Source organism: Sphaeramia orbicularis, chromosome 20 (assembly GCF_902148855.1).
Source record: "Sphaeramia orbicularis chromosome 20, fSphaOr1.1, whole genome shotgun sequence".
Classification (NCBI taxonomy): domain Eukaryota; kingdom Metazoa; phylum Chordata; class Actinopteri; order Kurtiformes; family Apogonidae; genus Sphaeramia; species Sphaeramia orbicularis.
The window spans coordinates 20731778-20747977 of record NC_043976.1 but is presented as its reverse complement, the minus strand read 5'-3'; the positions used below and the strand labels follow the sequence as shown (position 1 = coordinate 20747977).

The window sequence follows — 16200 nt, the reverse complement described above, 5'->3', positions numbered from 1 at the left end:
ACATTGTTCCACAACGTAATAGGCTCAAATTTCCCCAAGGAGACACAAAGACTGTAGACATTTAACTTGCAGCTCCACGCTAACTTAATGCAAGCAGATAAGATAATATGGTGCGAGTTTGGTTATCAGTTATTGAAGTCTCTAAAGCGAGCTGAAGCTGAAAGATGTGACATTTTTTGGTGCAACTCGGCCGTGTTAAAGCTATAAATGACCTATTATTGATAGTAGAAATGATGTTATACAGTGAAAACTCCCACTTCCTAGAAAACTGTGTTATCTTTTGAATGAGAAATCTGCTGATTCACTCTACATACTGTCCATCCCAATCTTTGCCTCTATTTTTTTTTTTTTTTTTTTTTTTTTAGCAGGGAGAAGTGGATGATGCTTAAAGGTTTCCTAGCATTATCGTCCTGCAGCAATGGCCTGAGGGACTCTCTGGACTGAAACCAAGGTGAGGAGCATAGTCACAGCCAAGGCTTGTTTTACACAATACTCCAATGCAGTTTGGAAAATGGACACTTGAGAACAAACTCCAAACTCAACAACAGAATTGTGTAGATGATGTCCTAAAATATAACAAGTATAACTTTTACTTCCGCATTATGTATAATATATGTTTTAAAACATAAATAGGGTCTCCATTTATGATATTTAAAGCTCTTCCTTCAATTATTTTTGTTGTAAAAAGTGGACGAGTGTTGATATTGGTTCTAATTCCAAAGTTTATAAGGAAGTCCCTGACTGTGGGGTGAAAATCTGCAGAATTCGCTTTCCCCATAAGTCATGCTTGAACTTCTGTTGACATCTGTAGTGTTTCGATCCAGCTGTTTTGTAAAAACATCAGTTGAATTTTAATTTGAAGCAAACACAAATTTAGCTGGACAAAGTATCTGACATGTGTCTAAATACAGTTCAGTTGTAGAGATACATCGTCTGATATCAGCTAATATTAATATCAGCGCATGCGATATCATTTCATTAATGGTAGTAGGGCGAGGTCAAGGGTATCACAGACACAGTGGACAGCCCACTACTTTTTGATTCATAATAGGATGCAAATTATCGATTAATCCATTAATCATTAGTTGACTGACCTTATCAATCGATTAACAATTAATTGATAAGCGGTGATTTTTCTGAGAATCTGAATTTCTCTTTCGATCAGATCTATAAGAATAAAAGCTAACTATTGTTTATATACTTAATTGAAAAAATATGTCATATTCCTTAATGATTGATTTTATTGAACCATTGGACACAGTACAGACAATGACATGTATGGAGTAGAACTAAATAAATTCTGCAGAGAAATTCAATAAAATAAATTGATCTGAGGAGGGGCAGTTTAGAAGAAATGGGCATTTCTGACTTTGCATCGCTGACATGATGAAGCGAGATTTCAGGGGAGATGTGCCCCACCCCCCACCGGGGTTACCGCGGGACATAGGGCTGGACCTACTAAAGGTTTGCGTGTATTAAAACTAATTGCACATGCAAAAAAATTGTATAAACTGATGTAGTAACAGTGCGCACTAAGGGTTGTGTCTTTCAAAGGTGCAAAATAGCGTGTCTGCATCTGGTTAGTACATTTCCCACAGTGAATCTGTAATATGGGGCGTTTACAAGCAATAGTGCGTGTCCTGGGAGGAGAAAATGTAAATATATTCATTTAACACACGCAAAGTGATTTATCAAACTCAAAAGCAATTTTGCTCATAGAAACTGCGTCTATATTTAACACATCTCAAAAGGAGGTGCAAACAGTTCGTATGTGTAATTGTGCACACATGGAAGTGGTTAGGACACATCAAAATGATGAAACGAGATGCAGATAACGCATTTTTCACCCTCACGAGAACATTTTTGGAGTGATGGAAGAAAAACTAATTGAGACGTATTTGCCCCCACACACATACACACACACACACACACACACTTTACGGGACTCTTTTCCACTCCTGATGAGTGTGATTAAAAATACACACCAACATTAGGCTACAGTGTGACAAAATTATGTGCGCCTGACAGTCATTCAATCCAACTACACCACCACCTTTCAAATGAAAAAGGAATTAATGAATGAGTCGTGTAATACCTTCTATGACAAAACGTTACATTTCCGTGTGTCTGTATCATTTAGCGCACTGTTACCATTAGTGCTGGTGTATCCCAGAGCAGTTTAGCACACGCAAAATCCTCATGTAATTTGGGCAGTCTGCAAGACTGACTGTGTTTCGCTCCATCATGTTCCTAAAGCAATTCTAACCCATCAACGCCATGATCCAGTTCAATGACCGGCTATCCCAGCCGCAGTGTCGCAGCGCGGACAAACCGGCAGCCTTTGGACAGGGCGTGGAAAAGGGCAATTAACCGACAATTAATAATTTAATTGAGCAAATTCTTATCGACAGTTAATCAATAGTTGATTAATTGTTTACATCCCTAAGACATAACTTTTGAACCAGATAAGTTTAAGACAAATATTACACATAATTGGAAAGGTCTAAATGCCATCTTAAACACACTCAAAGGGCCAAATTTAGTTTCAAATATTTTTAAATGAAAAATATTAAAAACTACTGCGTCACGGATGGACAAAAAATTAACGTCTATTTTTTGCAAGAATTACAAAGTCCTCAAAAGTGTAGTTCCTATGACATTTTCATCCTAAAATTTATTCAGTATATACCTTAAACCCTCTATTTTACAACCTAATAATTGCTTAGAGGAAATGCCTAAATAGCAAGAGCTTTGACAAATGGCAGCATCACGGATGAACAAAGCCAAAAACGTCACAGATGGACAACAAAAGTAACTATCAAATAGAACATTTTTTATTTCAATTATTAACATCATATACATTTTTTTTTACAATATGTACAACATACAAATAATATTAACATTATATTCAAATGTATTTTGCATAGATGTATGCATGTATTAATTTCAAACACTGTGTGTTTAGAATATTACATAAATAATGTAATAATCAAATATCAATGTATTTGGAATAAATTTAGTTTATTTATGAGAGTTTATAAAATGACCCCATAATGATGGCACAAAACTGTTGTCACTTTCCAAACATCCACATGCACTCACAACACTCACAACTTTTTTCTCATTTCAAAAGGCATTTTCCTGAAAATATAAGTAATTACTACCCAAAAATATAAGTTTAGTGCAGATTATTGTAATTGAATTTTTTTGACCAGATGTTAACCTTCCCTTGACTTCGCCCAGTAGCTGATATTTATCCATTTTGTCATACTGAGATAATGTGATAAAGGGCTGTAAGACTTTAAAAAAGCAAAGTTATTCTATTTTTTGCATACGTAAAACATCCTGTTTTCCACATATACAGTATAGTGAAGATTAATTTGAAATCCTTGCATAAAAGGGGGGATAAATAACAGTAAAAACAAAATAAACAAGCACAAAATAACAGTACTGACATGAGTTATCAGCCAAATTGTCATTTTATGTATCACTGTAAGCATAGAATTTCACAATTGGTGCATCCTTAGTCACCAGAAGTGCTTTTCCTCAGCGTGAACAACTTACTGAGGTTCAAATACATTTCAACGCTAGGAGCAGCACCTTCGAAGCGTAGTGCACTTTAAAATGCTCTCTACTTTATTTATTTGCTTAAAGCGGTTATGTGCTGTCAGTGAGCCAGTGTTCTTAATTGAAACTGCTGGCTGGTTGTGTGTGCACCTCTGCGGTTCATTTGCTCTCCGTGCTGCTTGTTGGAATGGATGCTTGTGCTTTTCTAAAGATCACAGTGTGGTTTTCAACAGCTTGGATATGCACAGTATAGTAGATAAGAAGATAAATGGATGTACAGTAGGCAGTATTGCTCAATTAAAACTTGACCTTGCTTACACGTATAGATAAGCTCCAGATGATGGTGCATTTAACTTTATACAATAGTCTGATTTCCACAGTGACATTCTGAATCTCCCTTCTGGCATTGCTTTCAACCACAGATAATTAGTGACCAGATTGTTGTGTAGAGGCTCTTATTTGTATCACTTAATCAATTTTGCAATCCCAGGACTCTTTGTCTTTCTACCTCCCCTGCCACCAGGTCTTTTCTCGGTGTTTCTCTGACAACTATAGCCCAGCATTCTGTGCTTTTCATACAGAAAGCCCTCCCCTTCCCATCCTGCGACATCCTGAAGTGACTGCCAGTGTTAAAGATTCATGAGCATGATCAGCTTTCAGTAAATGGGAGGGGGGCTGGCTTTTGGTTGCACTCTGGCACTTTAGAGCCATTACACTGCAGTGATTCTAGAGTGGACAAGCTTTTGAGAGGGAGTTGGTAACATGCAGTGTGCATGCCTCTAATACACGGCATGTTGCATGTGTTTGTGTCAGACTTTTGGTTATTTGTAATTTTACTTAAGACAGTTTTCTGTTGGACAAGGTTGCATGTTTGGAACAGCAGTGCAGAAGGGAAGTTCCTTCAAACACTGACATCCTGAATCTATTGAACATGCACCATATACAGCGATACTAAGAAAGGGTTTTTATCCTGATAACTCATTGTACCTCCTTTGTGAGAAAGGCCCTGACCTATTTTTGCTCCCTTTGTCTTCCCCCATCTTCCTCTGCTGTCTTTATACTCTGATCTCATTTTCTGTCTAAAGCTCACTTTGTCATTGATCTGATTCCTCTACTTGTTAAGAGTGACATGCCAGCCACTCAAGTCTTGTTAAGCTCACCCCAGATTCAATCTCACAGCTTCATATCACTCTTAATCTCTATCAATCCATCATCGCAATCCTTCCTCGTTTCTTTTTATGCCTCTTCTATGAACCAGACTGAAAAGGAGAACATCTGGTTCAAGGGAACAGCAGCTGTCATTAAGGCCAGAGTTCGCTGCAGACCCCCAACCAAGCTGCACTGTGTTGAAACTGATATTGTTTGAAATACATATTAGTCTTCAATATTATCTGACACAGTTCCAATATATTTCTGTGTATTTTGGCACTCACAGCCAGTCTTCTCACCATTGCAAATATTAAAACGTAAAATGAGAAGACAAAACTCCTCTGGGCCCCTCCTCTGCAATGATTCCCTTTGCAGTTTGGGGGAAATGTATAACTAACTATGTTGTAGTCCTCCAGATGAAGTCTTTATTGGTTCTGCATTTCTCTTACAGGGCCTTTTGTGCAAAGAAGCCATGTGAGGACAGATTACACACCAGCGAGACATTGTTCAGTGCCCCACAGTGGTTTTGCACTTTCTGGAAGGGCCCTCATTATTATAGTGCAGGAGACTTCAAACGCTTCCCCAGTAGCGTTTGATGCAGTTTGATGCACCGTCATGCCCAGCACTCCCCTTAGCTCCAGAAGCACAGGGTGTGTCTCTATAATCAAAGCCCTGCTAACCCACATGATTACAGGAATGGCACACTGGCGCATGCCCTCTCCCCTTGGCAATTAGATGCTGATTTTATTCCCCCCTTCCATTTCTCGTCTTCCTATGTTGCACTGTGACTGGAATGGGTGATTCAGTGGTTTTCGAAGCCCCCCTACTCGTAATGTTCGTGGAGCCTTGCTCACGCTGTGTGGTTATGGCAGCTGAAATTCATTTACAAACCCATAGTCAAACATCATTGTTAGCAGAGGGGTCACAGCTGTGCATGACCCAGAGCGCTTTGTGTAAAATTTCATCAACTGATTTTGTCAATGGAAATAACATCATCTAGAAAGGCACAAGTCAGTCCTGCAGCACCCCAATTCACCCAAACAACAGATGAAAAAAATCACTTTCTGCCACAATTTAATGGGTTCCTTCCTGGCCACTAAATTTCATGAAAATCCTTCCAGTTGGTTTTGCGTAATCCTTCTGAGGGACGAACAAACAGATTCCACCGTGCACCATGAAAAGTAGCAACATCAGTACATGCTCTGCTTTCTACTAACAATCCCACAACACAATATGTCATTTTTCACATTATTGTTGCACGATTCCACTGTTCAACTAATTCAGTCACGGCACAAAATGACAAGTGTCTGAAATCTCCCTTTTATTGCTCACTGCTGAGTGTTTATTATACAGGCAGTAGCCTAGTGAATGAATAATGAGGAGTGATTTCATACCATAACCTCCTCAGTAGCAGAGGTAATAAAATTATAGAGATCATATGTTTACATTATGAATTTGCAGAAAGTCATTATCCTGTTTAGTAGGGACTTTAATTCAGTGTTGCAGGGTTGGAAGAATGAGCCAATCAGGGTTTTGTTCTGAGATTTATTGTTTTGTTTTTTTTTTTGTTTTTTTTTTTTTTAATCTTTACTGATGCCTTCATCTGTAAAGGCATGTAGCCACCACTTTGGCTCAGTCTGTGTTTTTCAGGAACTAAGACTGGACATTTTAAATATGAAGATCTACACTATCTGTTACTCATTTTAAAATGAATAGACATTATTATTATAAATGATTATCTCATCATTTTCTTATCCCCTTCAATGTTAGTTTGTCACTATGAGTATGTATGAGTGTGTGCATGAATGGGTGAATGTGAGGCTTTGTAAAGCACTTTGGGCAACATGAAGGTGTAGAAAATGCGCTATATAAGTGCAGTCTAGTTACCATTTAACATATCCAGTGCTTCAATAAAGTATATGTTAAGGTCACAAACAGCCAGTTGTTTTTTATCTGATAGCATGGACAAATGAGAGATCCCAAAAGTGATGATGGTCCAAACTAATTCTGAAGTTTGGAGAAAATATTATCTCACTATCAAGGTTTGGAGTCTGTAGCCAATAGCAACATGTCAAGCCTATATAGCTTAATGGTGTTATGTTGGAAATAGTATTTGCACCACAGTGTGCCCTCTGGTAGATAAAAGGTGTACATCATGTCTCTCTGATAACATTACAACTGTACAGTGCTGGTTATAGGTGTAATTGGCTCTGCCTTTGGGGCGCTTATTGCAGTGTGATACAGTGTCTCGTACAGGTTGTACCAGCTGAGTTTGACAGGAGAAACTGTTGTCGTCTCCAACACTCTGGGCAGGAGCAGCCCCTTGTTGTCTCTGCATTCCTGCCTCGCCAGACTGGATGGCTCCAACTCAGTCCTGGAGAGTCTGCTCCGGTGACACCTAAGATATAAGCAATGACACACACCTATGATCACCTCCCCCAAGTGCACCCAGGACTCTCAAAGTCAATTGTATTTCCTTTTGTTTTGTGTTCACACATGTATTTTAAAATCTAATGTGAGCTGCTCTGATCTGATAAACAGGGCTTGAATTTTGCTAAATCATCAAAGTTGCTTATGACCTAATCCTTTTTTTAGCCTTTTGAGTCAGTCTCACACACACAGGACATGAAGAAGATGTAAACTTGTAATGAAACGCAGTGTTGGGTTCAGTGCACAAAAATATATATGTATAAATTGTATTAATTTCCTTTTTAAGTGTTTTTGAGTTATGTTAGTCTAACTGTAGTCTTCAGAACCTCTGTTGTCTTACAAAGGTAAGACAACAGAGGACTCTTGTTCTTGGGTCCCTTAAGTTTTTCAGTTTTAATGATATGCCATCGGTTCTTGTGCTCTCCTTGTATAATGGTTAAGTGATGGAAATGTTCATGAATAATTAATACACACACGTCATACTGAAAGTAGATCAGCAGCGATCATAACAGACAAAGATTAGAGCCCTGCCTACTCATGTTGGTCGAACATTTGCATATGGAGAACTGAGCTCCATCCTTAACGTGGTTAAATCTCTTCAAAAGAAAACTCAGAAATCAATAAAAGAAAAATCTTGGCTACGTATTGGATGTGATATTTATTGTGTAAGTTGTTAGAGGTTTATTGTGGCATTTGTTGATAGTAAGGGTGACTGAAACAGAGAAGGACCCGTGCACTAGAATAAAGCTAATGCAGAAGTATTTTAATTCGTAATCCAGTCGATGGTTTCTGAAACTCTGGCTCCCATATGCTTACACTGGACGTTGCTCTAAAAATACTGAGTTGAAATATATATTTTTTCTATTAGTGTCATTTATTTTGTTTGGAAGTTTTAAGTGATTTGGTGATCTATCATCTGACTTTTCCCCCATTAATTATCAATGATTGAATAAAATTCTTTGATATCTGCTATGTCTGGCTTGGTTGACTGGTTGGTATGACAACTGAGTTATACTTTCAGAGATTTTGTTTTATAAAATAGCCTTTCCTCAACAGACAGCTCCATTTCATTAACATAACTCTAAAATTACTGTTACAAAAGCTTGATGAAGTTTACTGTTTTACCTTGTCATTCAGCTAGTGCCTTGCATCAGCTTACCCCTGACCCCTCGCTGACAGCTTTACACGGCATGTGCACAGCTCTGCCTCTATTGTCCAAATATGGCCACTTCAGGCTTCAAAAATCCATCAAGAATCCAACATTCAAATCATAAACTACTGGCTTCAAAACAATAGTTCAGTAACCAATGGGTCCACGATTCCGCTACTTATATAAAGTTCATGGGTAGCACATAAATGGTGGAAGGGAGGAGGATGCTAATGCTAGCTGAAATATTGTGGTAGGTTTACTTGAAAAAGACAAAATGATGAAGGGCAGTAATATTTCTCCAGAGTTGCTTACTCTCAAAAAAACCCATGCATCGGAGTATTATCTGGGCTCCAGTGCTTACTCTGGCCTGCTAGTGCCTCGACAAGAAGTTCTGAGTTTTGTTTGGGAATGAACTCTTCCGTAGCAGCTGATGATGATAATTAACTCGGTGACACACCTTCATGCTGTAAGTGCTAACAGTCACCCAGCTGTTTATAGCTGCCCAGGGATCCAGGGCATTCTCTAGGATTAGAAGTCCCTCACTAGTCTGCCCATGTGAACATCAGACCCCCCAGCAACAAAACTGTTCTGCCAGCTTGCTGGCCGGGCAGTCTGGCTGTCTGTGTTGGTGTCATTGAGACGTGCCTAATACTTCCAGTGTCTCTTATTTGTCTTGATGTACAATGACCCATCATTACTGCCATGTCAAGGAGACGAAGGCATCCAATCGTATTCGGCCCAGAGGGACAGGCACAACCAATCAGGGACAGAATCCCCATGGTAACTTGTGCTGGAAAGCTCCGGCACAGCCAATAGGAATGAGGAGTGCCACTTAGCTTTGAGAGTTTAATGGCCTGTTTCTGTTGTCATTAATAAAAGCGCACAACCTCTGCTACAAAGACTTGTAATTTCAGTGGCCAGCACAGTGCCCGAGCATTAAGACGCACTGATGGCATTTAAAAGAGCATAATGCAAGGACACAGGCCCGGTGACTTTTTGTGTATCATTATCTGTCTTTACGCGGAACAGGCCAACAATATTGTATGCATGTTCTCAAGTCACTTGCCCACAGAATGTGTTTTACCCTTCAGAGTCTCCTCTGCCTCACCAGCCAATCACCACTGCTTTGACTTCATCCATTGAGCGCCGAACCTACCATTAGCTTAAAGTAGGTCACTCCAGGCCAGAAGGGAGGCAGACTCAAGTTTGCATGGTCACTAGCTCTCTTTTTCTTTTTTTTTTTTTTTTTTTTTTTTTTTTTGTTTAGCCTGCTCCTGCTAATCTATGCTATTCCACTCTGCTCTACATTGTGCTGTGCTGTACTCTGTTCTGCCTTATGTAATGGCTGAGCAATGAGCACTGTGTGTCATCGCTGTTTCCATGGTTAGTGGCTGAGAGTGGATCACTACACAACATCCCCCCAAACTTGTGCTGGGGAGAGAGTTTCCTCCAGTTCTGTCTTTGTTTTCCTGACTGTCTCCCTCACCCCTTCCCTCATTTACGCTCTCAAAGGAAGGGCTGCTGATCGCTCATCTTGCATGAAGCAACAAAAAAATGCCTTCTGCATCTTTTTTTAAATGTCACAATTTGTCTTGGAAGATGATCTAAAGGTCTGAAAATGTGCAAGTGTTCCATATTCTATGCTGCAGATATCATCTTGTGTTGAATTCCAACTCCATTAGCCACCATCAAATTTTGGTTCACATGATGGTGGTAATTAATAAGACATTACTTTGTTCAATTATTGATCGGTTTTCATTTAGTGGCATGAAGTTCTGCCTGTGCTGACGAGAGAGGAATAAAAGATATATAGGTTTGGAGGATGCTCAAGATGTGCAAGAGGGCTGATCTTTGATCTTTTCATGTAGCAATGGCAGTTCACAGGGGAAAAAGGCATCAGCTGGTTATTTTTGATGGAACAAAACGGTGACAACATTCTTACTAAAGACCTTATGTTCAGTTTAAAAGTATTTTGACATTTGATTTTTGAACGACTCCGAAAAGCCTGTACAGATAACTCGTTCTCAGAGGTAGTGAGTGAAGATGGACACATGTTGTGATTGTACATCCACTCTAACCTTACTGTGAGCTGCCTTTGCTTGGTACCGTGCAGTGAATGGGTTTATCTTGGTACATGGTTGAGCACACAGCCTGGTGCTGTGGGCTGAGCGCCGTGCTCTCATTTCAGCCTCTCTGGGGAGAGCTGCACCATCAGAGGAGAAATGATTTGAATCTCTTTCTCTGCTCCATTTTCACTCATTTCTCCTGGAGTGGATCAACCTGTGCCCCCAGCACAGGATTGTGTGCTTATATACAAGTGTGTGTATGCCAATACCTCTGCTGGCTGAATGCTTACACACCTCCTATACTGTTGTATATTACTGATTTTCCATCAAACATTACATGCACCGTTTACATGAAATCTGTGTTTTCCTTTCTGTATGTTTTTACAGACGCTGATATGCATTGAGGATGAGTGGAGTTGGTGGAAACTCATCTGACCCTGCCAGGGCAGAGTCACGAAAACGCAAAGAATGTTCAGCCGAACTGTTAGGACCTAGGTAAGATATGGTGTCTCAGCACTCGTATAAGGTCAACATCCCTTGTACAGTTGTTTTGATATTTTACTGTTTTAGTGTATGCAAGTTGACATCACTTTGCCAGAATAACTGTATTGAACCCACAGACCTGTGCTATTAAAGATAAATTAGAAACATCAACATATTTTAATTGTTTAATAGTTCCTTAAATATAGTAGGACTTACAGTAGTATGCTGTAGGAGTCACTGCATCATGCTGTGGCATGTAGCCCTCGAGCATTGTCAAAGTCTATAAAATAAATCTGCATAATTCATTTGTAGACAAAGACTCAAGAAAGTAGGTTTTCTTAATTGATGCAGCGATTCATGTTAACATAGTGAATAAAAAATACAAGGGGGGTTTAGATATATTTAAAGCCATATGGAGCATAATTGACCGTTGTCACATTCCTCCCCTGACTCTGCTCCAGACTAAGGCTTGCAATGGATGCATCTTACAAGGTTTTGCAGCCACATCTAGAGGTGGATTTCACTGAGAAACCTTGATAGCTTCCTGCTTTGCTTTTGATTGTATTTGACTCACTGTTCACTCTCCTGTTGTAGTGGAATTACAGATGCCACTCATTTCACACTTAATTTGCACATGATTGAACCCTTTCCTCTGTAATAATTTATTTCATCAGCTGTTAGCACCTTCTTGTCTGCATTTTTTCACACTAATATCTTTGTGTCTACAGTCCCAAGAGGAGCAATGAGAAGCGCAACCGCGAGCACGAGAACAAATACATCGAAGAGCTCGCTGAGCTGATCTTCGCCAACTTCAATGACATCGACAACTTCAATGTCAAGCCTGATAAATGTGCAATCCTGAAGGAAACTGTGAAAACAGATCAGACAAATAAAGGAGCAAGGTATGAATGTAGTGGAATTAAATACACACTGTATCTGCCCTTCTTACAGTATCTCAGCACCTGCAGGCAGTCCCTGGATTGGGTTTGGATGGATCAAATGGATTTAATGCTTCTTGAAAATGTTGCTATTTGGACTAGAATACCATGTGAACATTTTTGTTCCTGGAGTGGCTTTAAGACTTCAAAATAACCACTGTGTGGCTCTATTTTGACATAAGCATGTGTTTTAATAGCATTAATTTTTATGGTTTTGATTCTCCTCTGCACACAGGAATTAATGTTGTTAGCAGCTGGCAGTACAATTGATGTAATGTTCCCTCCATCATATAACATTTATAAACCAAAGCTGTTTTTTGCAAGCTGCTGGTCTCCCACTTCCATTAGGAGCCAGAGCATCAGGTAAATGCATCACCGTGCTTAGCTGTACTTGTCAGCTGCTCATTTTTGGTGCCATTAAGCAATTAGTTGATGTCCTCCTTTTACTATTCCTTGTTTTTCCCAGACCCATCTAAGCTCAGACATTTCTGGGAGGCTTTTTCCTCCACAACTGTTTGAGATTATACTTAATAAGTTACAAATTATCACAGATAGTTAATGCTGATATTACATTATGATGACGCTCATATGTAGAAGAACAGCAGAAAAAGAGCAGGCCACTGTGGGTATACATGAATCAGACAGGCTGATGACGACATCTCGGTGTATGTGAGTCACAGAGCCAAGCGTTATGTAATGGTGAGCAATGTGATGCAAAAATCACACACAAACCCTGGCTACCGTCTGTCCATCCCTCCCCCACTCTGCTGTCTTATTCTAATTCCCTCCCTCCACCTCCCCGTTCCACTAACCATTCTTTTCCTCGTTCACAGATTTATTTTTTTTTTCCCTTTAACACTACGCTAGAGTGACATCCCCTGTCTGCCTCTGAAGGCATAGTTGTGTTTGGACAGCAACCACAGAGTGAAGGGCTCAACAGTCATTGGTTTTCTGCTTTGTTCTCCACACCACGATGGACAACAAGAGATGGCTTTTATCGTTAACATCAAGTGTTGCTGTACATCATCTTACAAGGGTCACAGTAACCATGTTTACCTTGTTGCACTTGTTGCTGAACCAGGAAAACCCTTGAATGCTGAATGATTTAGAAGTCTCTGGCCTTTAAATACATGTTACATCATTTTTATGGCCACCATTTGTTCTTTTAATCACATCTTGACTGCTGTGTGTCTAGTGATGTGTTCTATAGTAGCACTGGATTGTTTATAGTGCACCTTTCTCTGTAAACTCATATTATTTTCCCCTGACATCACCGTGTAAAGGATCCCCTCAGTTTTTGGTGACATCATTGAATGCATCAAATTACGCTAATGTGACTTGATAACTGTTACTGATTGGTGTCACAGCCCTGCAGGGTTGCAGTGCTGCAGCATAACGGGCCTCATGCTGTTTGAGCGGAGCTTTTTACATATATCCTTAACTAAAATTAGAATGCAGTTACATGATGCTATAAGCTTTGCATTTTCTGCTTTCATTTGATATATCCTAATGGGCACTATGATGAGTAATGATGTCTTTATTGAGCCTATAAACTAATGGCATAGCAAACTTTTACAACTTCTTTTAGATGTTTAACTGCTTACTCGTGCCAGTTCAGTAAAGCCCAGCTATCCCTGGCTGCATTACAACATTATGTAGAAGCTTCACATGTCACATATAGGATTTTAACCCTTTAACAACGGCAATCTCTTCGGCACTACATTTTGCACTTTACAGCATTCAAAATAGTGTAACTCCTGAACTGTTTGCACTATCTACTAAATTCACATGGTATCAGAAAGCTGAGATCTTGAGCTTTCTGACACTGTACAACGCTTTACGGCAGCGATGTGAGACACTATTACAAGTAGAAAGGTACTGTTTCAGAGACTTCCACACAGGCTATAAAATGCTTGGAAATAACAAAAAATATGAAGACATAATTGAATGTTCAAGACCAAAAAGTATGTTTGAGCAGATGTAAAATAGTTGAAAGTTTATTTCTGCAAGCTCAAAAAGTTTCGTCGTGGACATTTACAGTTATTTCTGATAATAAATATGCTTAAAACTTCAAGTCGTTTTTTTTTCTTTTTTACTGAAACACACTGTTTTAAACCATTTATTATTTATAATAATGACAATTAATGGCCAGATATAGAAAGTTAAGTTTTTTCCTAAAAACAAAGGAGCAAAGGAATTGGCAAAACGACACTTTCTGGCACTTTTATTGTGAAGAAAACATAAAGACACCTAGGCAGCCAGTTATAATGGCAGTCCTAACAAGACAAGAATTGAAAACGTATATGTCATACGCTATGTAGCAATTACACCTACACCCAACCCTGATCAGTAATCAGTTTCTCCCTCTCCCTGGCATAGTTCTGCAGACGGACAGAGAGCCAGTAAGCACTGCACTGACATTGAGTGATGGGTCTGTACCCTGGGCAGCTGTGCTGGTATACTGGTCCCCGCTGGGCCTGTAGATGTCCTGCTGATGCACACATCATTAATGCTGAAAGAGATGGATGTGGGTCTGTGTGCTGTTGTACTAGCCCACAGAGCAGGGGAAAACCTGCAATTGTTTCAGCGCTCGCATATCTACACCCCAAGACAAAAAGGAAAGACGCGATTTTATTTGCTTTTCGCAACAGCATTCTCCCACCATATGGTCAGCCCTCTTTTTGGCAGGTGTGACAGTTAAACGTGTCCCCCCAACAGCCCACTCATATTCCGCCTCTCATCATCTCCAAAAGTAGGGCAGTCTCCACTCTGAACATAAGGCTTCTCTGCATGGTTATTAACCCAATCACTCATCGACAAATGCAGAGCACTAAAGCACAGGTACAGGATAGAGCTTACAGGATCCTCCACATTTTACCTTCTGAAAAACCAAAAATCTCATGATCTAGACACTGAAAGAGAGTGTGATACATTTGTGGCACAGTCTACTGTGGTGCATACAGGCATGCTATATTTATCTTTTTCAAATAAGAGCAGTTTGATATCACATTGTGTTTATTTTATGCCGGTTTAGGAATACACTGTATTCAATGCTGCATGAGCAACAAGTCATACTATCTATACTGACATTTGATTTTACTGTACTCTAACCATACTCTGTTATCCAATATGTACATGAGCATTTGTAAGAGGACAAGCCGGTAGAGTTTTTAGAGAGAGACTACTGTTTCTAATCAACAATGAGAAACGGGAAAGACCAGCTTTAAGATTTAATCAATGTTTTCTTGACTAATTTGTTTATCCTGTTCATATCACTGTATCATTAATAGTTAAATAAAAGTCCGTAGACACTAATTTTATTCTTATTAAGTGAGACAGCATTTGCAGATATATCACTTTGAAAAATTAAGGTTTCCATTTGCAGCTTGACCACATAGTAACCACTTGTGTTTTTCTTTTGCACATAATAATGCAGTCCATCCAGTGGCTGCTATCAGCATGACAGCTGCATGCTTTGACACACATTTACAAAAACCTCTCACTTTGGTCACTTAGGGCTTGGGTTTGAGCCATGGCAGCACTTTTTGACAAAGGAACAAAAAGTGATTGCTTGGTAATGGGAAAGATACTTGTTAAAAGTCTTGTAAACAGGTGACCTCAATCTCAGGGGAACTGCAGAAACATTTTTTTTTCCCCTGGTTATGTTTTCCCTGTGATGCTTCTTTTGCTTCACATCGTTTCAGATTGTCTTGCAGAAAAACGCATTAGGGACAAACATATGAACCGTGTTTACTTAAAATCTGTGTTTTACTCTCTAAACTTCTGTCTTCTTCCTCTTCAACAGAGAAGGCTGCAGCAGCAAATGAGGAGGAGGTGCAGAAGGCTGATGTCTCATCAACAGGCCAAAGTGTGATTGACAAAGATGCCTTGGGACCAATGATGCTGGAGGTGTGTGAAGAGCTTTTTCTTGCCATTTTATAGTGCTGTATCTGGGAAGAAAATTTTACAGAAGACCGCACACACTGAACACTCAAACTGATGTAACATACACTGAACACTCATCTAGACTGTAATCCTCTCTTTAAAGCATGATAAGTATATAATGAAGAGGGCTATCTACGGAAAACAATCACCAATGGGCCAGTAGTGGTTGTATGAGTGTAGCTGTGTGGAGTTAAAGCTGCCAGCATCTTGTATCTGCCCTGGATTGGCTGTAAATCACCAACAGAGCAATGGCCTCGTTGTCCTGCGGAGGGCCACTGAAGTGCTTACGTATAATGGGAAAGAAAGCAACAGCCTGGCGAATGAATCAGTCCATTGAGCCCGTCCTCTCACTCACTTCCTCCCTCCCTTTCTCTCTCCTACTTGTTCGGTTCTCTTTTCTCTCTCCCTCCCATCGTCTCTTCATTCGCCTCTAGATCTGTCCTGTCATGGAATATTTATAGCTCTCCAAGTC

At 39.7% G+C, this 16200-nt stretch overlaps 1 protein-coding gene across 1 annotated transcript in view; it reads left to right on the top strand.

Annotated features, from left to right (window-relative positions):
• Positions 1-16200, top strand: part of ncoa2 (nuclear receptor coactivator 2) — a 59569-nt gene that overhangs the window by 13060 nt on the left and 30309 nt on the right. The window contains 5 exon segments of the mRNA XM_030122988.1: positions 366-451; positions 10750-10857; positions 11574-11718; positions 11720-11747; positions 15589-15692. Coding sequence (XP_029978848.1) covers positions 10769-10857; positions 11574-11718; positions 11720-11747; positions 15589-15692 — 366 coding nt within the window. The 5' untranslated portion in view covers positions 366-451; positions 10750-10768.